This window comes from Grammomys surdaster, unplaced genomic scaffold, assembly GCF_004785775.1.
Source record: "Grammomys surdaster isolate TR1022 unplaced genomic scaffold, NIH_TR_1.0 140, whole genome shotgun sequence".
NCBI lineage: Eukaryota > Metazoa > Chordata > Mammalia > Rodentia > Muridae > Grammomys > Grammomys surdaster.
The window spans coordinates 3,337,522-3,363,332 of record NW_021604598.1 but is presented as its reverse complement, the minus strand read 5'-3'; the positions used below and the strand labels follow the sequence as shown (position 1 = coordinate 3,363,332).

At 41.5% G+C, this 25,811-nt stretch overlaps 1 protein-coding gene across 1 annotated transcript in view; it reads left to right on the top strand.

The window, feature by feature from the left end:
* Nucleotides 1–2,790: 2,790 nt before the first annotated feature.
* Anln (anillin actin binding protein) overlaps nucleotides 2,791–25,811 on the top strand; it is a 57,115-nt gene continuing 34,094 nt past the window's right edge. The window contains exons 1-7 of the mRNA XM_028763840.1: nucleotides 2,791–2,893; nucleotides 9,675–9,831; nucleotides 11,491–11,799; nucleotides 14,667–15,052; nucleotides 16,566–16,779; nucleotides 19,732–19,922; nucleotides 20,965–21,072. Of these exons, the coding sequence (XP_028619673.1) occupies nucleotides 2,876–2,893; nucleotides 9,675–9,831; nucleotides 11,491–11,799; nucleotides 14,667–15,052; nucleotides 16,566–16,779; nucleotides 19,732–19,922; nucleotides 20,965–21,072 (1,383 nt within the window). The 5' untranslated portion in view covers nucleotides 2,791–2,875. The remainder of the gene's footprint in view (nucleotides 2,894–9,674; nucleotides 9,832–11,490; nucleotides 11,800–14,666; nucleotides 15,053–16,565; nucleotides 16,780–19,731; nucleotides 19,923–20,964; nucleotides 21,073–25,811) is intronic.

Below are 25,811 nucleotides of genomic sequence, written 5' to 3'. Positions count from 1 at the left end.
TCTATCTATCTATCTATCTATCTATCTATCTATCTATCTATCTATCTGCACATAACCCTGTTTTTGAACGGTCTTACTAGGTAGCCCAAGCTGGCATGGAATTGACTATGTAGCCAAGGCTAGCCTTGAGCTGAAATCACCTGCCTCAGCCTGGTGCCACCATGCTCCACTTAATTTTTGTTGGTTCTAATTCTTCATTACAATACATGCATAAAAGGAGACGCCCATTAGCCAGATAACCTGACGCGGAGAACCTTTGTCTGATCCTTTTTGCCACTGCCTTCTGGTCAGATCTTGGCCTTTTTTCTTTCTGTAAAAATACAAATATTTATGTTATTGTATTACTTTGTCAATCATGAGAATGTATGTGATTTTTGAAAACATTAACTGGAAGTATATATTTTGGAGTGTTCTTGATAAAGTTAATGCTACCTCATTTTTGAGGTTTATTTTATCTATAAGAGACATAATTATTTGTTTAAAAGAACAGATCTTCCAAAGAGGAAATACTCATTTTTCTATGGCTGGATCTCTGCTTGAGATCCTTGTCTTTAAAAGAATATTTTTATGTAGATGGATGTTCTGTCTACATGTATGTCTGTGTATCACATGTGTACTTAGTATACACAGAGGCTGAAGGGGGAACTGGATAGCTGGGGCTGGAGTTACAGATGGTTGTTAGCCACCATGTGAGTGCTAGGAATTGAACTTGGCTCCTCTGGAAGAGTAGCCAGTGCTCTTGATTGCTAAGCCATCTCTCCAGCCCCCTGGCTAGATGATGATAATCTGAGACTGTATGCATTACCACCATACCCAGCAATGTTTGTTTTTTTAAATGAGAAAAGTTATTCCAGGTTATAAACTTAAGAATGAACTGCTTTGGGTCAGAAACTCACACAGAAATGTTAGGAGACAACTGCAGTCATCTAGGGGTGTGGTCTTGAATCTGTAGCATGGCTTCTGGCATACATGGGAACTACTGTGCTGGTGGGTGCTGCTGTCCCTACTACCACTATGATCAAGACATTAATGAAAGGCCAACACTACTGGGTGTGGTAGTAGAAAAAAACCCTACAAGTTTTGAGTAGCTATACTGTTTTATCTATGCTAGCTAGAACCAAATTGTTTATAATGAAACCAAGGATTACAGAGGCAACAGCCTGAAGGCACAACGGCTACATATATTTCCAGTGACTCATTCCCAAGACTGACATACACAGCCACACCCCACATTCACACACCCCCTTTCCTGTTCAGTGCTTGAAAAAAATTCAGGCATCCTTTCTCTCTCTTTGGTTTATAGGTAGCAAATTCTAACAACCCCCCACACCACACACTTAAACAAAGCTCTTCCCATTTTCTATCATTCCACAGCTCCAAGGCACCAAGAAAGTTTATTCTTGTTATATTGTGGTCCTAAGAATCCGAATTCTTAGAAGTTGCTCTTATTACATACTCAAAATTCAGTTTATTACAAACTACAGATTTTAAAAATCTTTTATTACTTAGAAAAACATCATTAACTTTTTTGTTTTTACATTTATGTATTTACTGTGTGTGTGTGCAGGTCAAAGGACAATTTGCTGGAACTGGTTCTGGGTCTAGAATTCAGGTCCCAAAGCTTGGCAGGAAGGACCCTTGTAGCATATGCCCTGTCGCTGGCTCCCAGCTTCCTGTTTTTATTCAGCTTTATGACTCTAGACTTGATCCTTCAACACTTTCAGTTTTTCTGTTCAATAAGCACAGTTGATCGTGTAATGGACTCATTTAGCACACATAGACTCAACTGTAGGCCTTGCTATCATCTATCTGTTTTACACACTCTCCTAAGGACTTTACATCTCACAGCACCAACCTGGGCACAGAGATTTTGGTGCTTTCTCGATCTTTTGAAGTATAAAGGCCAACAGTTCTACTACCAGAGGTTTGACAGCCCATTTATTTTAGACGCTGCATTCTTGGAAAGCCTAGCCCAATGTCAAATAGTAAGACACCGTGAGGGTCTCCAAAAGACCCTCTCGGGAAGAGAAAAAGTTAAGTCAGATTAAAAGTTTTTGGTGAAATAGTTTATGCCCTGCTTACTGCCTGGTAAACGGGAACTTTTAACAAATATGGACTTTTCGATTGTCCCTTCTCTCAAGTGTTCTCACTGCTGGCTTTGGGTAGTTGGGCTGGGATTTAAAACCGAAGTGCCTGTGAACGAACTGGTCGCACGGTCTGCTACTGTCAATCAATCTCTTTTTCCCCAAAACAAAGAACTAATCACTGGCTGAGAGTGTGGGGACCCACCAGAGTGGTCTCTCAGGAGGTCAAGCTGGCAGTCTAGTTCTTTTTCCGGGGGCAAGAGACAAATTACATCAGGCTCAAAGGCCAGAGGGCCGGACAGGGTTCGTAAGGCCCACCGAGGAAGAAGGCAGGGCGGGCGGAGCTCACAGAACCAGGGAAGGACCTGCTGGGGCATGCGTGGGTGCGTGCGTGACGGCAGGGCGCTCTCCCCAGGCTGTTCCAACAGCAGAAGCGTCTCCACCCAAGCCGAGGAGACAGGAGGCTCAAAGCTCCAGACCAGCCCGAACCTGGCGGCGTCACGTGGCCAAGCTCAGGGGCGGGGACAAGCGTGGCCCGTCCAGCCCCGTCCGGCCCCGCCCACCCATGCGCATGCGCGTCGTCCCGGGCGCTGAAATTCAAATTTTGAACGGCCGTGGTAGCCTACCGACTCCGGTGCGGAGGGCAGAGCCGACTGGGTGTGGGAGCGCCCGCCGCCTTGACTCCAGTCTTCCTCCAGGAGCTGCGCCGAGCCTGCACTCACTTCTTTCCTTTTTCTGAATTTGAACCGTCGGACCCACCGTCTAGCAGTCCACTCGTGAGGCCTGGGGCGATGGACCCGTTCACTGAGGTGAGAGACTCTGCGGGCGCTGTGAACCATGACCCCTGCGGACTCCCGGACCCCCGCCCGCGCTAGCTGTCAGCCTGCGGCCCACCGGCGAGCAGCGTGGCGCGTGCGCACAGCGAGCGTGCAGCCGGGCGGAAGCCGCGGGGTCGCAGTCGCCCCGGCTTCGCTGCTCCGCCTGTGCCTCTGGCTGTTTCAGGAATCCGGGGAAGGCAGGGAAGACAGGGCCTCAAAAACCCGACGCTAACCCCGAGCTCTGAAGTCGTTTAGCCTTTCTCCCCTCCCCCAAGTGCTGGCACAAGGTCTGAGTGCCGGGCCGCTCTGGTTTGACCCTGCCCTCTGGTTCGTGAGACTTAATGCAAGCTTTCCTCCTTTATCCATCCGTCTTGCTGTCTCTCGGGAAGAGTACGGCTTGGGGCCTAGTGGGACGGGCCCTGCCCAAAAGCTGGAATAGTTGGCAGGGTGGGGTCTGCCGAGTGACTCGTACTGTGTGCCTGGAATCTGATGGAAGCGATAAAGGACTTCACAGGCCCAGAGGAGCCGAGCACTTAAGAATCCTGTGATGAAATCACCCAAGTCCAAATGGGCAGGTCCTTTAGCCTCGAGTTCCTTCTTAAGTCACGGCTCTGATAACTTTAGAAAGTCTCATGCACAGGGTTGATACTGATTGAAAGGAAACAGGGCTTAGTTACTTAACCTCAGTGTGTGGGAACCAAAATTATTAGCGTGTGATGTAAGGTTAGTAAACCCCGGTGTTTATGGAGCATATCATTTCAACGATACCTTCCTCATCTCTTCCTTGGAAATAGGGTCTAGATTCCGTGTTAATCTTATTATTTTAGTTTTAGCTTCACGCCGCAACTGTGCACTGACAGTCAGGATTGCGTGTTGCTGTTTGCCCAGTTTATTGCAGGACAGTTCCTTTTTTTCTTTTGCTTTAAGCTGTTTAAATTTCAAGACTGTTGTCAGTTTTGTAAAGTGGGCATACAGTGTTTCTGTACTACATTGAAAAATGTTGTAGAAGATAGTAATTATTTGGGGTAGTGTAGTTAACAATTAAATAAGCTAAGCCCAAGATATTAGTTAAGGGTTTCAACAATTGAAGATTTCAGCATGACCGTTACGATGCCTGCCCCGCCCTTCGCTCCATTTGAAGTTCTAAGTTATCTTTTTTTTTTTTTTTTTTTTTTTTGGTTTTTCGAGACAGAGTTTCTTTGTGTAGCCCGGGCTGTCCTGGAACTCACTCTGTAGACCAGGCTGGCCTCGAACTCAGAAATCCACCTGCCTCTGCCTCCCAAGTGCTAGGATTAAAGTCGTGCCCCACCACCGCCCGGCAGTTCTCAGTTATCTTATGGGAAACAAGACTTGGTTAACTTTAGAATTTCTAATAGCGGGCTGGAGAGATGGCTCAGCAGCTAAGAGTACTGGCTTCTCTTTCATAGAACCTAGATTCAATTCCCAGCAACCATTTGAGTCTCATAAAAGCCTGTAACTCCAGTGTCAGGGGATCTAATGTCTTCTGGCCTCCAGGGACAGCAGATACTTATGTGGTACTCAGACATACTTGAAGGCTAACACCCATACACATAAAAATAAATGAATTTGAAAAAAAATTCTAATAGAAGCATCCACGACATATTTTGTAGCAGCTATAGAGAAGAGGGACAATTACTCACCAAATTATCTGTCACTTACATTGAATCTTTAAAAATTTTATTTATGTGAGCCATGCTTTGATCCTAGCCCTCAGAAGGGAGAGACCCAAGGATCTCTTGAGTTCAGGCCAGCCCATTATTCCAAATGCAATTAATATATATAATCATTTTCTGAGACAAAGTTTATGTGTGTGTCTATGTATATGTGTGTGTGTTTGCACATTTGCTTATGAGTTTGAATTTTTTATTGAAAGCATTTATTCTTTTTGTTTGTTTTGTTTTTCACGACAGGGTTTCTCTGTATAGCCCTGGCTGTCCTGGAACTCACTCTGTAGACCAGGCTGGCCTCGAACTCAGAAATCCGCCTGCCTCTGCCTCCCAAGTGCTGGGATTAAAGGCGTGCACCACCACCGCCCGTCGAAAGCATTTATTCTTAAAACTTGCATGCAGTAAAATTACCACAATTCTAGATAATATTGAGTTTAAAGATGATATTTTGTTACTAAAAGAATAAAATTACTTTGAATAGTGCTCTATACAGGAACAAAACACTTTGGAAAGTTGGTTGAATTTGTACTTTAACTTAAAAATAACCTTTTGAAAGTAGTACAAAACTCAGACAAAAAGACTTCTTGTTTGGGTCCTTTTAAAGGCTGTTTGAAAATGTGCATGCCTTAATGTGTAGTTTATATTATAAAAGCTGGGTCGGTTACAGTTAGAATAACAGCTTTGAAATCTTTCCCTTAATTGGTAATGAGAACATGGAGTGAGTTCCACTGACTAGGTGCTCAGTGGTAGCATTCATAACATTTTTGAAATGTGAAATGAATTTCTAATAGTTTTGTTTGTCTAAAAGGGACTAAATGTCAGTATAAAATAAATTTCTCAGCAAGGGTCTTACTCAAAACCATGCAACACAGAAAAATTATTTGAGAGATTATTTTTAAAATCCTTCCAGGGTGATTATTTATCAATGCCATCATAAAGCAGAAAAGAAATTATCGTGTTCCATCAATGCGAGGACATTAGGACCTTATTCTCTTGGTAACTCCTATTTCAAATGCTGCGGACCTGGGAAACACTCTTTTCCTTCGGCCTCTCCTCCCTGCTGCCCTGGTGTCCAGCATGACCTCACTTGTCCGCCTGTTCTGCTTTATAAATGCACACTTAGCTACCAGTGTGCAGGCAGTCAGCCTTCCTTCTGAGTCACTTTCACAGTGTGCACTTCCTGTGCACGTCATGTTAAATGTGCTGCCTTCCAGAATGGGTGTGTTCCAAGTCGACTGGGTTTTTCCTTTTCAGTCATATTTTCTCCAACATCAAACATACTTTATATTTAAAAGAATTTTTAAATTCATGATACAGTATAAGAAAAGTATACTTAAATACTGAGCCTGCACTTTTATGTAATTTAGACATTTCTTCAATTAAAAAAACTTTTTGGCACTTATTAACCTGATTTTGTTGTTTAGACTATTTAAATGTTTGTTTTATTTTTACATCTGTGAGTTTTGAATCCATTGCAAACAGTAGAGAGAGCACTGTGTGTGTTTGAATGGGAAAGCCACACTTTGCGTTGTGAACCGTTGCTCATAGCAGTGGAAGCTGTACTGACTCAAGTACTGACTGTGGAGAATGGACTGCTGGGCGTGCCGTCGCCGGAGATCATTAGGGCAGCTTTGGTTTTTCAGAGTGATGTATTTTATCATGAAAGCGATGACTTTGTATAGCGGTCTGATCACTTTTGAATGGTAGAAGGAGGCTGTTTTAGGGGATGAAGGTCTTGTGCACACACAATATTTTAATTGCACAGCCTTTTGATTGTCACTTCTTTCAGTGAACATTAAGTTAGAAGATATTTCTAAGTGCAGAAAGTTGTGCTTAACCCAAATTTAGTTCATTGTTGTTTTTAACAAAATTTCAACTGTTTGATTTTACCACTCAGGAGTCAGATGCTGGGGTGAAAGCCTGCTAGCTCAGAAACACCCAGATGACCTTCCTCCATAGCCAGCATCCTAAAAGGAAATTCTTCACGCCATCTCAAAAACCCCTCCAACTGAATGTTCCTCCTTTCTACTTCCTGTGAGCTTCTCTGTTCTCCTGACTCCCTCTTTCTCTCTCTATTTTTTTTTTTTTCTTACATTTGTTCCCTGTTAACTGGTTGCTTACTCCGGCTCTTGACCTATGGTTGACTTTATTTAATCCTGTTTACAATATTCAAGCAGAAACAACTAGAAACAGTTTTTTTTCCCCAGTAAACAATCTCAGGGTTTACAGTGTAAATAAATATCCTGCAACAGTTCACATTTTGTGTTCTTGTAAACAGTCTTGTTCTGGAGACCAAGCTAGCTTGAACTAGCTTTGCATCTCATGTTGTCTCCCCCTCATGAGCTTCCTCCCTCCTCAGCCTTTTAAGACCTACAAGAGTGGCTACTATCTTGATAGAACTCATGTTCCTTCTAAGGGTTTCTTAAAAATTGCATTTTAATTGAAGAATTAAATGGGTCAAGTATAGCTTAATCCCCAAGTCTGTATTAATTAATTAATTAATTAACGCTCAATATATGCAGAGTAGTGATTATCTGTGTTCTTCTTTAATTGTGTACATTTTAAGTGAGAATAAATTGTTTTATAACATTTTGATTCAAATAGTCTTGATTCAGAGTGAGAAAAAGAAGTATTCATGATTTTATACTGTGGCTAGGATATAGACTTATGACTATTTTATTATATGTTAGTATTTATTTAATATAATATAAGATTAGCATTTTCTCCTTGGGAAGTCTGTTATAAAAGACTAATTACAGTTATTTTCTGCTGTTTGTCACAGTTTCATATCTGAGTGTGTTAGCTATTACAAATTATTATACATTTTGGGACTTATACTGGGCGTTGTATTGCACACTTTTAATCCGAGTACTCAGGAGGCAGAGGCAAGGGGATCTCTTGTGAATTTGAGACCAGCTTGGTCTACATGATGGATTCCAGGGAAACCAGGGCTACAGAGACCCTGTATCCAAAAACAAACACATTAGTGATTTAAAGACTTAATATTTCTTAGTTTTGTAGGTCATGGGTCTGAAATGGATTTTATCAAGTCAGTAAAAGTATAGGTAGGACTTGACTCCTGTTGTGAAGCTCCAGTTGAAAATCCATTTCCTAGCTGCTTGCAGCTTGTAGATCTTTCTGCACGCCTTGTCTTCTGGCACCGTCATCCCTGCTCAGAGCTTCAGTTCTCTTCATGCTGCACTTGCCTCTGTCACCCTCTTTTCTGAGTGGCCCTTCTTCCTCCCTTTCCCCACTGTGTGCCACTGTGTTACCCTGTAGGAACCATTGTGATTTTCTTGGGTCTACTCAGATAACCCAGGATAATGTTTACATATCAACAGTCTTGATCACATTAGCAAAATTCTGTTTGCTATAAGCTAACACCAACATTTGTAAGTCAAAGACAGGAGCACAAGCATTTTTGTGGGACTATTTTTCTACCTAGCATACTGACATACTTAAACAACTTCTTTCTGTTAATTTTTGTTGTTGTTAAGATTTATTTATTTTATGTATGTGAGTACACTGTCACAGTCTTCAGACACACCAGAAGAGGGCATCAGATCCCAGATTACAGAGGGCATCAGATTACAGATGGTTGTGAGTCATCATGTGGTTGCTGGGAGTTGACCTCTGGAAGAGCTGTCAGTGCTTTTAACTGCTGAGCCATCTCTCCAGGCCTTCTGTTAATTTTTTGTTTTAATGGGGGAGGTTGGAGAGCTGACTTAGTAGTGAAGAGCACATGTTGCTCTTGCAGAGGACTTGGTTTAGTACCCAGTGCCTATGTGATAATTCACAGCCACCTGGAACTCCAATTCCAGGGATCTGTCATCCTCTTCAGACACAGGTATGTACATTGTTCATATACATGCACACACTAATCATTTTTTTTCTGATTTAAATTTTCTCTTGGTGCTGTAGATACAGTTCACTGTTAAAGAGAGTTGCTTTTCTAGAGGAATGGAGTTCTGTTCCCAGCACTCACGTTGAGCAGCTCACAGCCGCCTGTAACTCCAGCTCCAGAGGATCCAACACTACCCTCTTCTGGCCTCCACGGGCAGTTAGATGCATTTGTGCATATTTACATCCAAACACACACAGTTACATTTATTTACTTGTGTGTGCACAGGTGATAGTGTGTATATATTAGGCACATGTGTGACACTCAGAAAACAATTGGTGCTTTCCTCCTTCCCTGTAGGTTTCAGGGACTGAATTGTAGTGTTAGTCTTTGCAGTGTACACTCGAACCTGCTGAGCACTCTGACTGTGCTGTTCATCTCTGGCTTTTGCCTGTAATCACATACCATATCTTTGTGTTACAGCAAGTTATCTGGAACTAAATGCCGTAATGCTGGCTTTCAGTGGAGCTGTCTCTCTAGCATGGCAAACCTGGACTTTTCACATAATGTGCTAATCCAAGGGAGAGAGTGAGAAGCTGGGAGGCTTCGGGACCTAGCACTGAACATTACATAGTACATTATTTATGACAGTCACAGCAAACCGTAAGTCCAGGCCAGCCAGCCCAGATTCAAGTGGTGAGAGAGATTACCTTTGTATGAGTATGTTGGTATAGCTGTGTGTGCATGTGTACACACATGTGCACGTGGAGGCAGGGCGTTGACATTGCACATCTTCCTTACTCTACCTTATGTTCTGAGACAGGATTTTTTCACCTACCCTGACTCACTGATTGGCTTGACTGGCCAGCCAGTGAGTTTCAGGAAGGCTCTTGTCTCTACCACTCCTAGTGGTCCTTGATGGATGCTGCCATGCTTGACTTTTTGTGAATACTAGGGGTCAGACTAAGCTATCACTTAGTCCTTGATTATACCTTTTGATTGGAACAGAAAATACACAGCATTTAAAATCTTATATAAGTATCTTTATATGCTTCCTATTTATATTTTTATTGACTGTAGTAATTTTGATGTGAGTGCTTGGTAAATCTTGGTCAGTTACTTGAGATTTTATCTTTGAAATGTGTTTGACTGTTATCCTACATAATAGTTGTTGATTTTAGAAGGCATCTGAGGTTTTGTGAACCTTCAGCTAACATTGTGTCTTAACCCTGGTATAATATAGAAGTTGCTAGAACGAACACGTGCCAGACGAGAGAATCTTCAGAGAAAAATGGCTGAGAGGCCTACGGCAGCAGCAAGGTCTGCACCGCATGCGAAGCGAGGCAGAGAACCACTTTCAGAAGCAAGTAATCAGCAACAGCCCCTATCAGGGGGCGAAGGTAAAGACTTCGGAAGAGTAAAACTGGCATGGATTTCAAAGGACATAATTCCAAACCTTTCATTATGCATATAGAAGAACCAGTCTTTGGGGGACAAATGCAACAGACTTGGTCAAGAGTAGCCGTCTGTTCTATTTCAAGGTTCTTACATCAGGACAGAGAGAGAACTTGGTTAGATAGCCAGGGAAAGTGACTTTCTATGAATTTCACACTATTATCTTAAACATTTTTAAACCTTTTCTGAAATACATTTATTTTTATCATATGTGTATGGATGTTTTACCTGCGTGCATGTCTCTGCAGCACGTGTACAGTGTCTGTGGGAGGCCAGAAGAGGGCACTGAATCCCCTGGAGCTGGAGTTGTATATAGTTGTTAGCTGCCATGTGGGTTCTGGGTCTTGGAAGAGCACAGTGCTCTTAGCCACTGAGCCATCTTTCTGATGGGCACCTCTTAATTTTTTGTTTATTTAAAAGAATCTATTGTTGTGTGTGGGCAAGCGTGCCATGGTGCATATATGGAGGTCATAGGACAGCTCTATAGAGGTGTCTATAGAGGTTTCTCTTTTCACCTTCAAGTAGGTTCTGGGGTCAAACTCAGGTTTCCAGGAATGTGCAGTAAGCATGTTATCATTGAACCGTCTTACTGGCCTTTTATTCTTATTTAAAATATTAATTTCCTGAGCTGGGGAGATAGTTCTGTGGATAAAGTACTTGATGCATAAATGTAAGGACTAAAGTGTGTATTCCCAGCATCCATGTAAATGCTGGGGCTTGACAAGGACACAGGAGGTAGGAGACAGAGTTGCTACAACCAGCTGGAGATCTAGACTAGCTGAGGGTTCCAAAGAGAAACCCTGCTTCAGTTTATAAGGTGATAAGGTGAAACACAGAGAAGGCACCCATGGCAACCTCTAACTGCACTTGCACGTGTACCTGTACACATCTGTGCCCACACACAGAACAGTTGCATCTCACATAGCACGTATACGTAGCCACTTCAAAAGATCTGTTGAGATTCACTCTTGGGTAGAAGCAAAATACCTTACTTTGAATGGTGCCGTTAGGACTTTTTTACTCACTTTATTGATGTTAAATTATAAGATGGTGATTTTGTTTGATATAGATGAGATAGTACAGTTGTCTTCAGAGCCCACTGCTTGCCCAAGCCTCCAGTGAGGTATCCTTCAACTTTTAGTTATTGTCCATGACAGGTTGTTTCAAAAACAAACAAAAATCAAATTCCAGAAAAACTGTTTTCTACAATCTGATTTCTCTAGGCTTGACTTTTCTTCCCTAAAATGAAGTGATTCAGCTGAGATCCTTAAAATTCTTTAGAAGACTTGGTTATTGTTGTGGATGTGCTGCTTGTTTTCCTGTTGTCTAAAATTACACAAAATTTTATACATATATCTTAAAAATATTTAAACTTATTTTCATTGACTTTTTAACAGAAAAATGACATGTTCACCAAAAAAAGGTTTGTTTTTCTGTCATATTTTGAAGTTAATGGAAGAATTTTACATTTTTCTTATAAGTAGCTAAAGCACTAGAGAGATTTGATACCTTAGTAATTGTTAAGCTCTCACCTCTAGTTTTTTAGGCTGTGAAAACTGCAGAGGTCTCACTGTGGGCTTTTGTTGTTGTTCTTTTGGATCTAGAAAAGTCTTGTACAAAACCATCACCATCAAAAAAACGTTGTTCTGACAAAATTGAAGTGGAAGCTCCGGACTTAGAAAATAAAGAGCCTGCCGATGCTCCACAGCCTTATTCTCCAAGGCCTGCACCCCGACAGACGAAGCCCCCAGCACCAGCCCCTGCCAGTGATTCTGTGGCTGCCCCAGCACCACCACTCCTCAGCCTGGGCAGAGGGCTGAACTCAAGACCAGAAGCATCTACAGCCTCCTCAGTTAAAACTCGAATGCAAAAGCTAGCTGAGCAGCGGCGCCGTTGGGATAGTGACGTCACAGGTATAAAGGATGTGGGTGGATGCTCCCTGAATCACTTTGGTAGGATTCAGTGAGGAGCTGAATGTGGTGATACATACTTATAATCCCAACACCTGGGAGGCTGATGCAGGAGGATTATAGGTTTGTGGTCTGCCTGGAGTAACATGACAAGCAAGTGCTCTTGTTTTTTATCTGTGTCTGTGTTCTTTGCTTGAAGATGATTAGTGTACCAGGAGTGTATCCACAGAAACAGTGAGTGAGAAGAGACATTTTTACTCAGGTAGATAATGAAGTCCTTGAACCAGGACAGACTTCACCTAGAACTGAGTTACTTCTTGTTTGTAGAGAAAGAGTCCTGACCTCAGCTCTGTGTTCAGGAAATCCTATCATATGTTCACTCATCACTAAGGACACTAAGGTGTACACTGCTGTTTGGTAGGGAAAAGATGTCAAAACAACATACTCCCCACCCCAGTATATTGAGCTGTAAAGCATATTCTTACACTACAGTTCTGGACACAGATACGTGACTGGACCTTAGCTGCAAGCAAGCTAGTGGTTACGGTCCAATGCTATTTTTATTGTAGCTAACTTTACTGATCTTCTGACTTGTTATATAAAAACCTTGAAACAACTTCCTGAAATACCCATCTTATATTAAAAAGGAACCCAGGTTCAGAGGAAATGTAGATAAGAAAAGTTTTAGATTAGCATCTCTGAAGTATGAGTAACCCAAGATGTGCTTTTGTCTCTGTATTATAAAGCCTTTAATTTGGATGCATAGCCAGACTAGGATGAGACAGTCTGAATGAATTGATAGACTGCATTGTGTATGTTAATTTTGCCTACATGTAAGTATACACGTCACATGATTCCTGGCACCTGTCGAGCCCAGAAGAGGGTATCAGATCCCCTGGGTCTGGAGTTAAGGACTGCTGCAAGCTGTCATGTAGGTGCTGGGTATTGAACCCCTAGGAGAACAGCAGATACTGTGAGCCATCTCTGCAGCCTGTACACTGAATTCTTAAAAGAACACTTATTTAGTAGGAGTGTGTGTGTGTGTGTGTGTGTGTGTGTGTGTGTGTGTGTGTGTGTGTACAGTAAGTACTATTAAGCACTGAGCCATTTCTCCAGCCCCTCATTACTATGCATTTTAACTGAAGTTTATTAATACTGGGCAGCAGAGAGTTTTAGATTTCTTTCTCCTTCCATTTTTTTATTTTATTTATTTATTTATTTATTTATTTATTTTATTTATTATTTATTTATTTATTTATTTTATGTATGAGTGAACCTTTGCTGTCTTCAGACACACCAGAAGAGGGCATCAGATCTCATTGCAGATGGTTGTGAGCCACCATGTGGTTGCTGGGAATTGAACTCAGGACCACTGGAAGAGCAGTCAGTGCTCTTAATTAATGAGCCATCCTCTCCAGCCCCTCCCTTTTTTATTTTATTTATTTATTTATTTATTTATTTATTTATTTATTTTAAAGGTATTATTATGCATGTGCCTGGTGCTCATGTGGATATCAGAGGCCAACTTGCAGGATTCACTTGTCTCCTGTCACTGTGGAAACTCAGATAGTCAGGCTTGGCAGCAAACATCTATACCAGTGTTTCTCAACCTTCCTAATGCTGTGGCCCTCTGATACAGTCTCTCATGTTGTGGCCCCAACCATCAAATTATTTTTGTTGCTGCTTTATAACTGTAATTTTGTTCCTGTTATGAATGGTAATATAAATATGTAATATGCTGATGGTCTTGGGTATGGCCCATGAAAAGGTCTTTGACCCCAAAGAGATTGTGACCCATAAATTAAAAAGCACTGATCTGTGCCCACTGAGCCATTTTATCAATGCCTAATTTTTTGTTTGTTTGTTTTTGGTTTTGTTTTTTGTTTTTCGAGACAGGGTTTCTCTGTGTAGCTCTGGCTGTCCTAGAACTCACTCTGTAGACCAGGCTGGCCTCAAACTCAGAAATCCGCCTGCCTCTGCCTCCCAAGTACTGGGATTAAAGGCATGTGCCACCACTGCCCAGCTCAGTGCCTTACTTTTATTTTTAAGTAAAATGAACTTATTTTGGCATATATGTGTGTGCTGAAAAGAGTTTGCGGGGAGGAAGAATCTTTTGGAGCAGGAATCCTGAGGTTTTAGAGGAGTAAAATTAAAATTTCAGGCCAGGGTTGAAGCTTGGGCAGAAGGAGGGTAAGGAGAGGTCTCTTCTCTTGATTGTGTATATAGGGTATGATTTGGTCCAAACCTTGGCCTAGAACCTTCATTGGCTATCACTAGCTGAGATTTAACTTTTGTTTAAATTAATTAAAATAGGGATTTCAGTGCCCTAACCACATGTGGCAAGTGATTGCTATATTGTATGTGTAAGTGTAGGGTACCTCTTCTCTGTTCTCCTAGAGCTTTATGTTATCCATCATTGGCCAACTCCTGAACTATCACCCCAGCCCTACAATGGCATCTTACAGCATCCATAACCTATCCAAACCAAAAACCAAAAAACAACCTTACAAGCCAGCACACACCTTTAATCCCAGCACTTAGGAGGCAGAGGCAGGAGATCTCTGTGCAGCGTGATCTACAGAGGGAATTCCAGGAGAGCCAGGGCTATGCCATGAGTCCCTAACTCGAAAAAACAAACCAACCAACCAGCAAAGAACCTGTAGAAAGAAGTATGTGTTAAGGGTGTTTAAATTTGGATTAAGTATCATTTAATTTGAAAAGATGTTACATTTAAGTAGTGTACTAAATTTACAATGAATGCAAATTTTAAAATTTAAGTTTAAAATTTTTTTAATTTTATATTAAGTGATCATACGGTTATAAGAATAACTGTTGAATGTGGCTTTTGATTTTTCTGAAAACTTTTTCAGATGATGTATCAGGAAGCTCATGCTTCTCACCAGTGCCATCTGAGGAAAAGGCTGCCTCACCTTCCAAGCCACCCGTTTCAAATGCCTTAGCTACCCCAGTTGGGAGAAGGGGCCGTCTAGCCAACCTTGCTGCAACGATTTGCTCCTGGGAAGATGATGTAAGCCACTCATCTGCAAAGCAAAATAGTGTACAAGAACAGCCTGGTACCACTTGTTTATCCAAATCTTCCTCTGCAAGTGGAGCATCTGCTAGTATCAATAGTAGCAGTGTTCAGCAGGAAGCCACATACTGTTCTCAAAGGGATGGCAATGCCTCTGTCAGGAAAGACCCATCTTCAAATGCTGCTGATGGATCTTTGCTTAAAGCCTCAGTGTCCAGCTCTGTGGTGAGTCAATTCCATTTTGGTTGGTCTTTTGAAAATTCCGTTATAAATGGTAATGACTATATGTAGTCTCTGTATGTAGCTATATATTATGTAGTGCATGTGCAGCATATTTATATGTCTCATAAAAAGTGAAAACTATAAATCTGGTAGTTTATCTAAGATAAATTAACATTTTGTGACTGAAATAATGTTAATTTAAATTGAAATTTAAAAATCCAAAGTAAAAAAATAAAAATAAATAAATAAATAAATATCTAGAGTATATAATAATGGAATATGGTGGAGCCTTCTTTTGTTTTTGTGGGAATAACTAAAATTAATCCCTTCATTGCAACACTTTTATGGATATCTATAAATATAAGACACTGACTATTTCTGGAGAGATAGTATAAACCTGTATCTCTAGTTGCCTCTGAGGAAAGCACACTGACAAGCAGGAATGTCAAGGATAACACTTTTCACTGTATAACCCTTGAAGTGTTTGAAACTTTTATTTTATGGATGTACTAGTTTTTTAAAAAAAGGAAAAAGACTTTACATTGTCTTCCTGGGGATTGCCCAGCAGTGTTGACAGGAGCTTTGGAGTTAGACCTGCCTCGAGTCCTAGTTCTGAAGCAGTGAGAAATGTGACTCTGTACAAGTTCCTTAACATTGTAAAGGCTTATTTTTCCGTATGTAAAATCATGGAACAGGGTTATTAGAAAGATAAGCTATATGCATAAAGTGCTTAACATAATTCCTGGCTGAAACTTAGTTATTTTTTTGTAATCTACTTTTAAATCCATGATACTTAGGGTGGTTGAGCATTCCTAATCTGAAAATTTGAAGTCTGAAATGCTTTAAAATCTGAATGACGCCTCTGAGTGTTCACTTGTTATACTACAAGTGGAAAGTTCCACAAGGAGCTTTGCTTCATGCATTATATTATTTGTGGTACTGGGAATTTAACCCCAGGCTTCCTGAATACTAGGCAAATGCTGTATCCCCACCCTTATCGCATGAAATTATTTTTTTTTAAGATAATACAAAATTGCTTTCAGGCCGTGTCTAAGGTATATATAAAACAGAATTGAATTTGTGTTTAAACTTGGGACCCATTCCAATGATACCTCATTTCAAAAGAAATCCAAAGTACTTTGAATAAGGAATACTCAACTCATATCTTATTGAATAGATATTAAATTACTTAAAAATACAAATAAAAATAATTCAATATAATATAGTTTAGTAAAATACTAGCCCAATAATTTGAGAACTTTTTTTTTATAAAACTAGGAATGACCCTACCCCTGATAACTACTAAGCTATCAATATGAGACTAAATTGCCTATTAATTTAAATAAGTTGATTTTTTTAAAGCTGTTTAACTTAGTATGATATGTTAGAGAGCAAAGGAAACAATATTTTTGGTAATTTTTGTATAATTGCTACAAAGGAAATGGAACTTAAAGAGTTTTGTGCATCTATGCTATGATAATTACTGTTTACTCTGCTACGTGTTGTCATGTTTCAGAAAGCATCTTCCCCTGTGAAATCTGCTACATTCATCACTAAAAACTGTGAGGTACAAAATCCTGAGCTACTTCACAAAACTGTTAGTCCTCTGAAAACAGAGTCATTGAAACCATGTGAGAAGCCAACTTTATCCCAGGCAGTTCAGCCCAAAGAGGAAGCTAACAGAGAAGTTTGTCTACCGTCACAGTCCCAGGACAAACTTGCAACACCAGGTTAGGTATTTGAAACTGTTGAGCAGATTCAAGATACTTGTTGTCAACATTTTATTTACTGTTAATATGTTGGTTTTTGTCTATCGGACTGGCCTGCTGGTCTCAGTCTTGAGATCTCCATAGTCTCCAGAGGATTGAGATTACGTAGGCATTTATTGTCAACCTTTTTTTTTTTTTCTGCTTTTGATGTATAAAAGCACACACAATTACAAACTACATTTTAGGGGACTGTCAGAGAACCAGCCTTACAACTTTGTATGTAGAACAGTGCTTTCCAATCTTTACTGACTAGAGTAAATTTAATTTTACCTTGACTAACATAGCAGGCCATCAAGCTCCTAGGATCCACTTATCTCTGTCCCACCCCAACAGCAGAGAGAAGCTAATATGCATATAGAGTACTGCACTTCCATCATATTTACATATATGTATGCTTTTTGTATATAAATAAAGGTTTGTATTTCTTAGAGTAGTAAGCTAATGTTCCATAAAATGCTGTATTTATCTTGTGACTCATCTTCTGGTGTGCTGCACATGTCATCGACTGAGAAACACAAGACTAAAACAAGTTAGCAAAAACATATGGTGAGAGATTGTACTGTGGGCTGTGTTTAACTTTATGTGTGTACATACATCTGAGCATGTGGCCAGGTGTGCCTTTATGGACACATTAAAGCAGGAAGAGGCTGCTGTCTTCCTTTCTTCTTGTTCTCTTGAATCTCTCGCCAAACTGGCTAGCTAGCCAGTGATTGCCTCGGAGCCATGTGTCTCTACTTTCCGAGGCTAGGGTTACAAGCACATGTAGCCATACCTGGATTTTTACACGAGTCCTGGGGATTCAAACTGAGATCTTCATGCTTGCAGAGCAAATCCTCTACTGAGCCATCTCCATGCTGTCTCTCTCCCCCCTCCCCCCCCCCTCTCTCTCTGCCTCTGCCCCTCCCCCCCCCCCCCCCCCCCCGCCCCCCGTGTCCGTGTCCTTTTTGAACAGGATCTCATGTGCCCCAGGCTTCCCCGAGCTCACTATGTGGGTAAGGATGACTGGAGTTTAGATCTTCCTACCTCCATTTTCCCAGTTTTGGGATTACAGGCATGTATCACCATACACAGTTATTCTGTGCTGGGAATAAATCCTAAAGGATTCACACATTTCATGCATATTATCTACCAGCTGCTACATCCCCAGCCTGTGTGAACTTCCTGAAAACAGTCTTTCTAGAGATTACAGTTGATACGTTATAAGTGGAGACAGGAGTAGGCCAAGTAGAATACCACAGTCAATTTCCAGATGCTCTCAAGTGAGGATTGGAAACAAGAGGTGGAGCTCAGTGTGGAGCATTTTTCTAGCATGCACAGGCCCTGGGTTCAATCTCTACCACTCTTTCAGGCTGGAGGTGGATGAGGATGATAATACAATGACAATAGAACCATAAAAGAAATAATTATAAGACCCTTTGATGGAGTCAGGCAGTGGTGGCGCACGCCTTTAAACCCAGCACTTCGGAGGCAGAGGAAGGCAGATTTCTGAGTTCGAGGCCAGCCTGCTCTACAGAGTGAGTTCCAGGACAACCAGGGCTATTATACAGAGAAATCCTGTCTTGGAAAACAAAAACAAAAAAACCAACCAAACAAACAAAAAACAAAACAAAACAAAAGACCCTTTGATGGAATCAGACTGGTTCTTTAAATAAAATATATATGTATATTTAGATTTACTGGTTTTTATGATATGTGTGTGTTGTTTTGTCTGAATATGTATGTTGTTTGGTTTGAATCAGTTACTTGTGTGCTTGATGCCCAACAGAGTCAAAGAGGGCTTCAGATCCCCAGAAGTGGAGTAATTGATGGTTGTGAGCCACCATGTCAGTGCTGTGTATTGAACCCAAGTCCTCTAAAAGAACATCAAATGCTTTTAGCTGCTGAGCCATCCCTTCAGCCCCACAGACTAGGTCTTTTTCCCTAGGTTTCTAAAGATGTAAGACTTAGGTATGAGCGCTCTTTGTATCTTTCTTTATTAGTTAACAGAATTACATTACCAGCACCTCAGAGAGACTCAATTTAGATGGTTCTTTATTGAATTCTAGTTTCATATATGATCTGAAGTTGTAATAAATCCTATGTGGAGTCTTCCAAGTGTGGCCATATGTTGAATTCTGCTGTTTGCTTTTCCTTCCCTCTTCAATAAAGTATACTGTAATAGCCACATCCATCTATGTATGTATTTCCTGTGGCTCCTTTCCGTCTCTAATGCAGAGGTGAAGAGTTGTAAGAGACACCACAGGGCCTACAAGCCCTAAGTCCTTACTGTTTTGTCCATCAAAGGAAAGTGTTCCCAACCTCTTACTTAACCCTGTTTTAAGTAATACAACCTTTTGGTAAAAGTGGCGATATCTATCTCTTAATCTATCTATCTCTTTATCTGTCTGTCTGTCTGTCTTCCATTTCCCCTACTACAAAAGTACTTCATACTCTTACAAATAGCACTCTTTTAAGAGTATGTAAGATCGAGACATCTTTTTGATGAAGTGTGTATCTGATAATTTGTAGAAGAAGAAATGACGTATATGCACAGGTACATGCTGTGGCTGCATGGAGTCTGAGGATAGCTGTTTGGATTCAAGTTCTAATCCCAGCATCTGTGTCACACAGCTGACAGCTGCCTGTAACTCCAGCTCCAGGGGGATTGACACCGGACCTACTTGAGTACCTGTAGTCAGAATTACCCCCACATAGATACACATACATGCATACATTTGATTAAAAATAATAAAAATAAAATTAAAAAATTTAAAATGTGCATTTAATAGACTGAACAATTTTAATATTCTTTTTGTAAATCGCTGTTCCTAGAAACAAAGTACTTTGTAAGTAATGGATTTAGAATAGATTTTTTTCTTGGAAATGATAATTGCTAGTTATTTTGAATAGATTTCAAAACTGTGTTTTCTGTAGGAGGAAAAGGAATTAAGCCTTTCCTGGAACGCTTTGGAGAGCGTTGTCAAGAACACAGTAAAGAAAGTCCAACTTATAGAGCATCTCATAGAACCCCAAATATCACTCCAAATACAAAAGCCATCCAGGAAAGATTATTCAAGCAAAATACATGCTCATCCACTACCCACTTAGCACAGCAGCTCAAACAGGTAAGGTTGTCTGCGTTTAATACTTATTACATGTCCTCAGTGTAGAGTCTACGGAATAAATATGAGCCCCTCCTTTTCAAAAAGATGTATTTTTATTTTTTTAAAGATTTATTTATTTTATTTTTTATTTATTTATTTATTTATTTTTGATTTTTGTTTTTTCGAGACAGGGTTTCTCTGTATAGCCCTGGCTGTCTTGGAACTCACTCTGTAGACTAGGCTGGCCTCGAACTCAGAAATCCACCTGCCTCTGCCTCCCAAGTGCTGGGATTAAAGACGTGTGCCACCACCGCCCTGCTAATTTATTTATTTTATATATGTGAGTACACTGTAGCTGTCTTCAGACAGACCAGAAGAGGGCATCAGATCCCATTACAAATGGTTGTGGGCTACCATGTGTTTGTTGAGTATCGAACTCAGGACCTCTGGAAGAGTAGTCAGCGCTCTTATCTGCTAAGCCATCTTCCCAGCCCAAGATGTATTTTTATTTTAAGTGTATGTGTGCTTTGCTTGCCTATGTGCACCACAAACATGCAGCGGCTGCAGACACTAGAAGAGGGCATTAGATTTCCTTGAACTGGTGTTACAGTAGGTGGCAAGCTGCCAATGGGTTCTTCGAACTGAGCCTGAGTCCTCTGCAAGACAGAGCTCTTACCTACTGAGCCATCCATCAAGCCAAAATGTGAGTCTTTTTGACTTTGGGGAACATGTGATAGTTAATAAAACATATTCTGTAGCCAAGTGCTGGGATTAGAGTTGTGTGCTATCACATCTAGCTTTTAAAAAATGTTTACTAATATTTGGATATTCTTTTTTTTGTTTTTGTTTTTTTGGTTTTTCGAGACAGGGTTTCTCTGTGTAGCCCGGGCTGTCCTGGAACTCACTCTGTAGACCAGGCTGGCCTCGAACTCAGAAATCCTCCTGCCTCTGCCTCCCAAGTGCTGGGATTAAAGGCGTGCGCCACCACCGCCCGGCCCATATTTGGATATTCTTAAATGCTGTTGGTTCTTGAGTAAAATGCTGCCATATTTAATATGTTTAGGAACGTGAAAAAGAATTGGCATGTCTTCGTGGTCGATTTGACAAAGGCAATTTATGGAGTGCAGAAAAGGATGAAAAGTCAAGAAGCAAACAGCTAGAAACCAAACAGGTAATGTGAGCAGTAAATATAAAAGTTGCTGAGGTAAAGTAACAGTGGATTTTAATTTTTAGTTTTGAGAGGACAGGGTCTCTCAATCTAGCAGAGGCTGGCTACAGATTTGACATAATCCCCATGTGTCAGCCTCCCAAGTTCTTGGGTTATAGATGTGACCATGCCCAGCTTTCTAAAATAAATTTTGAATACCTTCCTTTCCTAATGAACTACTGTTTCTATTCCTCAGTCCTTGAATGTGCTTAACATTTCTTTTTTGTTGCTGTAGTCGATTAATCTGCTCTAATCTCCCCGTTCCTGGCTACCTGCCCCGATGTTTTGAATTCCAAAATGAAAGAGACACACACACACAGTGTTATATTTAATATGCCGTAAACAACTCCCTAACTTCCACACTGCTAACACCTCCCCTCCGATACTCCTGAGTTACTAATTTTTTTTTTTTTTTGGTTTTTCGAGACAAGGTTTCTCTGTATATCTCTGGCTGTTCTGGAACTCACTCTGTAGACCAGGCTGGCCTCGAACTCTCGAACTCAGAAATCTGCCTGCCTCTGCCTCCCAAGTGCTGGGATTAAAGGCGTGCGCCACCACCGCCCGGCTTCCTGAGTTATTACTTACTAAAATCTATATTCCATCTTTGCTCCTAGACCCATGTGGTTGTTGGGGGCTGGGTCTGCTCTTCCCTGGCTCTTACATGATTGGTATGCCTCTCTCCTGCTGCTCTCAGGCCTGGAGACCTTATCCCTTCTCTGGCATGGTAATTCTACATCCCCCTTCCTCTCTGTCCCCTTGCCCATGAGTCCTAAAGTCCTGCCTCTGTCTCCCTTCCCAGTCATTGGCCACTGGCAACTTTATTTACCAGTCAAAACCAGCTGAGTTCAAGGACCCTCAGTGCCTTACATGTGGGATTCTCATGCATTTGGGAATCCAAATAACACAATACAAGTTTTAGGCCAAGTCCACAACACTGTCTTTGTGCTAGTCTCCCATTCCCATCACACTCCGCAGCTCTTCTCTGATGACCTTACAGCCAACTCTTATTACCTACCCACTTTCAGATTCTTAGTACTCAACTCGATGCTGGTCCTAAAATACTTCTTAGAAGCTACATTTCTTGTTGGTGACTGTTCAACTTTTCTACTGTGGAGTCTGCTCCTCTCTTGTGAAAGCCCTGACTCTGAACATCTTGGGGAGGAAACAGGTTCTTATATCTTAAAGCCCGTCATAAAAGAGAGTCTGGCAAACATTGGAAGCAGGAACTAAAGCAGACAACATGAAGGGTACTGTTTACTAGCTTCCTCCCTGTGGCTAGCCCAGCCTGCTTTCTTATATGATCCAGGACCACCACCTGCCCAGGAATGCTACCATCCACAGCAGGCTAGGCCTTTCACATCAGTCACTAATCAAGAAAATATCTCAGACTTGCCTATAAGCCAATCTGATGGAGGGTGTCTTTGTTACTCTTCTGCTGTTACGAAGGCAACTTAGAGAAGAAAGCATTTAGTTGGGGTTTGCTTACAGCTTCAGAGGGTGTGTCCTTGGTGCTCAAGGCGAGTTGGTTGCTGCCAGGCAGGTGCGAGAGCAGTGACTTGAGAGTTTACATCTGATCTGCAAGATGTAGGCAGAGAACGTGCAAGACTGGGTTAGCTTCAGTGAAATTTTAAACCTCAAAGCCCACCACCAGTGACATACCTCCAACAAACTCCATACTCTTTAACCTTCCTCAGTAATCCACCAACTGGGAACCCTACATTCAGACATGAGCCAGTGGGGCCATTCTCATTCAAACCACCATAAAGTGTTTTCTCAGTTGAGGTTTCCTCTTCCCAGATAACCCTGGCTTGTCTCAATTTGACAAAAAACTAACCAGCGCACCCATATACCATGCCTTCAGTGTCTGCTATTTTTTGGGTACCTATATGCCTCCTGGTTGTCTCTTTACTCTAGTTAGTCTTCAACACATCCCTACTTACACACAAATGCAGGCACACTCAGATACATATACACTTCAGTATTTACTAAATCACTCCCAGTATGCTAGTCACTGCCATAGGTTACTTCCTTTTCTCTTCCCCACTTTCTTTCTCCTCCCTCTCCCTTTCTTTTCAAGTTCATCCATGATTTTCATTGACCAGTTTCAGATCAATTAAAATTCATTGGATGACTTATTAGCAGTATTCAGCATTACCAATGAGTTTTCTGTTTAAAGACCACCATCATTTGGCTACCACAGAGCTAGATTCCTACTGTTTTTCTCCCATGTCCCTGGAGACAGGAGTCTTTAGATTATTTTGTACTAAATAGTTCCTGTAATACTTATGCATGTGAACAAACTTCTGAGCAGGATACTAACAGGGAGTTCAGATGTTTCCTTCCCTAGAAACTCATTTGTTTACTACAAAAGGAGGAAAGGAGTAGCTAAAACAGGTTGGAAAATACATGAGTATCACTGTCTTAGTTAGGATTTCTATTACTGTGAGGAGATTCGGGCTCACTTACAGTTTAGAGCTTTAGTCCGTTATCATCCTGGCCAGAAGCTGGCAGCATCCCGGCAGACATGGTACTAGAGAAGGAGCTGAGAATTCTACATCTGGATCATCAGGTAGCAGGAAGACAGAGCCACTGTGCCTTGATGTGAGCTTCTGAGACCTCAAAGCCTACCCGGTAGTGACACATCTCCTCCAACATAAGTCACATCTCCTCTAGGAAGGTCACACTCCCATAGTGCTATGGGGCCATTTTCATTTAAAGTACTGCAGTCATTAGAATCTACAGAGATGGGATGTTTTTGAGAAACATGGGATGCTTTTGTGCACTGAGGGTTGAAATGAGTCAACTGAGGTTTGTTTATTTGGTGTTTGTGCATGCTGAGGTTTCCAGTATGACGTGTGCTGTGATGTGTCGGGTGAGGACTGCAGGGAGAAGAAGGATGGCAGCTTGAGGAGAGCAGAGCCAGGTAGTGCAGGGACTTAATGAACATTTGTCTAAAGGGAGGAAGAAAGGAGATGGTGCTAGAAAGCATGAAAAGGCAAAGCTGTTTGAATTACTTTGTAAATTGAGGTAAATTTTAGTGTTGATGGAAAGGAGTTAGGAAGTAAGATGCTAAGATAAAGGAAAAGCTGTAATTGATTGATAAGGAGGAGAATCCTCTGTGAGAAAGAAAGCAAGTTGGAAACTGCAGGTCCTGGTAGCTCTGGAGGCAGAACACTGTCAACATCTGGGACCACTGCTGACCACTGCTGGGAATGGGAGGTACTCACTTCTGCGTGGAACATGGCAGGTGAAATACTTGGAAGAAGAGAGGGCTAACCTGGAAACAAGGGATCCAGATGGTAGAACAGAGAGAGATTCAGTCAGGTTCTGCGCTAATTGCTTTACCATGACGAAAAGCAGCTTAAGAAGAAAGGGTTGCTTTGAGACAGTTCCACTGGACAAGGTTGGTTGTGGTGGAAGTCATGGCAGTAGTCAAAGTAGATGGAGGCAGGAGCTCCAGTCACACTTCATTCACAAACAGGAAGCACAGCAGCAAGTAGGTGAGGCTGTTCCCAGTGACATACTTCCTCAGCAAGGCTCCATATCCTAACGGTTCCAAAACCCCCAAATAGTACATGCAGCTGGGAGCCGTGTCAAATACACAAGCCTGTGGGGGTGTTTTCATTCAAATCACCACAGGCCATGAAACCATGCATTTATATTATAACCAAATTGCACAGGTCCAGCCGGAGTCTAGGGGTAGATCTGAAGAATTTTGGTTGGTTCTGGGTAGGGTTTTCTCAGATAAGAGGTCTAAATGTTTGAGTGAAATAAACAAACTGAAGTCATTGGGAAGTGGTTGCAGTGAAGAGTTATGAAGTCCACCTTGGGTGGAGGGGTAAGAAAATAGAAACAAGGAAGAAAAGCATCTAATGACCAAGAGGCAAGAACGACCACTGGTGGGATCCTTGAGCAAGGGGTGTGGAGGCAGGGAGAAGTCGGAGGCATGCTTAGGATGGGGTGTATGGAGAAGCACACACTGTTTCTGGAGAGGCTAAGTTGGAGTGATGGTGAAGGATTTTGGAGGTGACATGTTCATCAGCTGGCAGGCCAAGGTATTGCTTGGTGTCACCTTGGGGATGCAGGTTTTGAACTAGAGAAGTCCCTGGGGAGTTAAGAGAAGAAACTTGTGAGTTACTGATACTAAGAAGTTTCCGTGGAACCTTTGGTCCTGGAGTGCACTAAATTCTAGTGGCTGGGTCTTGGAGTAAGAGTTTTAAAGGCAGACTAGTAAGACACTGAAGAGGGTGCTGTGCGCATGCTGTGGGGCTCACATGGGAACCTGTTTCAGAGCTTTGTGGTTTCTGTAGGAGCTGGGTTTGTATTAGGGCTGAAAGTGAAGGGTGTTTGTTTACCATGCAACAACATTGTTTCAGTCAGACTAGTGGGGAGAAGAATATGGGGGTAGTACGTCATTAGAAGAGTACCTACATATTGGTCGTTTGCAATGTGCTGGGGCTCTGGTGGTCACTTTTAAAATATCACTAAATCTGCCAGGCAGTGGTGGCACAGGCCTTTAATCCCAGCACTTGGGAAGCAGAGGCAGGTGGATTTCTGAGTTCGAGGCCAGCCTGGTCTACAGAGTGAGTTCCAGGACAGGACAACCAGGGCTACACAGAGAAACTCTGTCTCGAAAAAACAAAAAAACAAAAAAAAAAACAAAAAAAAGAAACAAATATATATATATATATATCACTAAATCT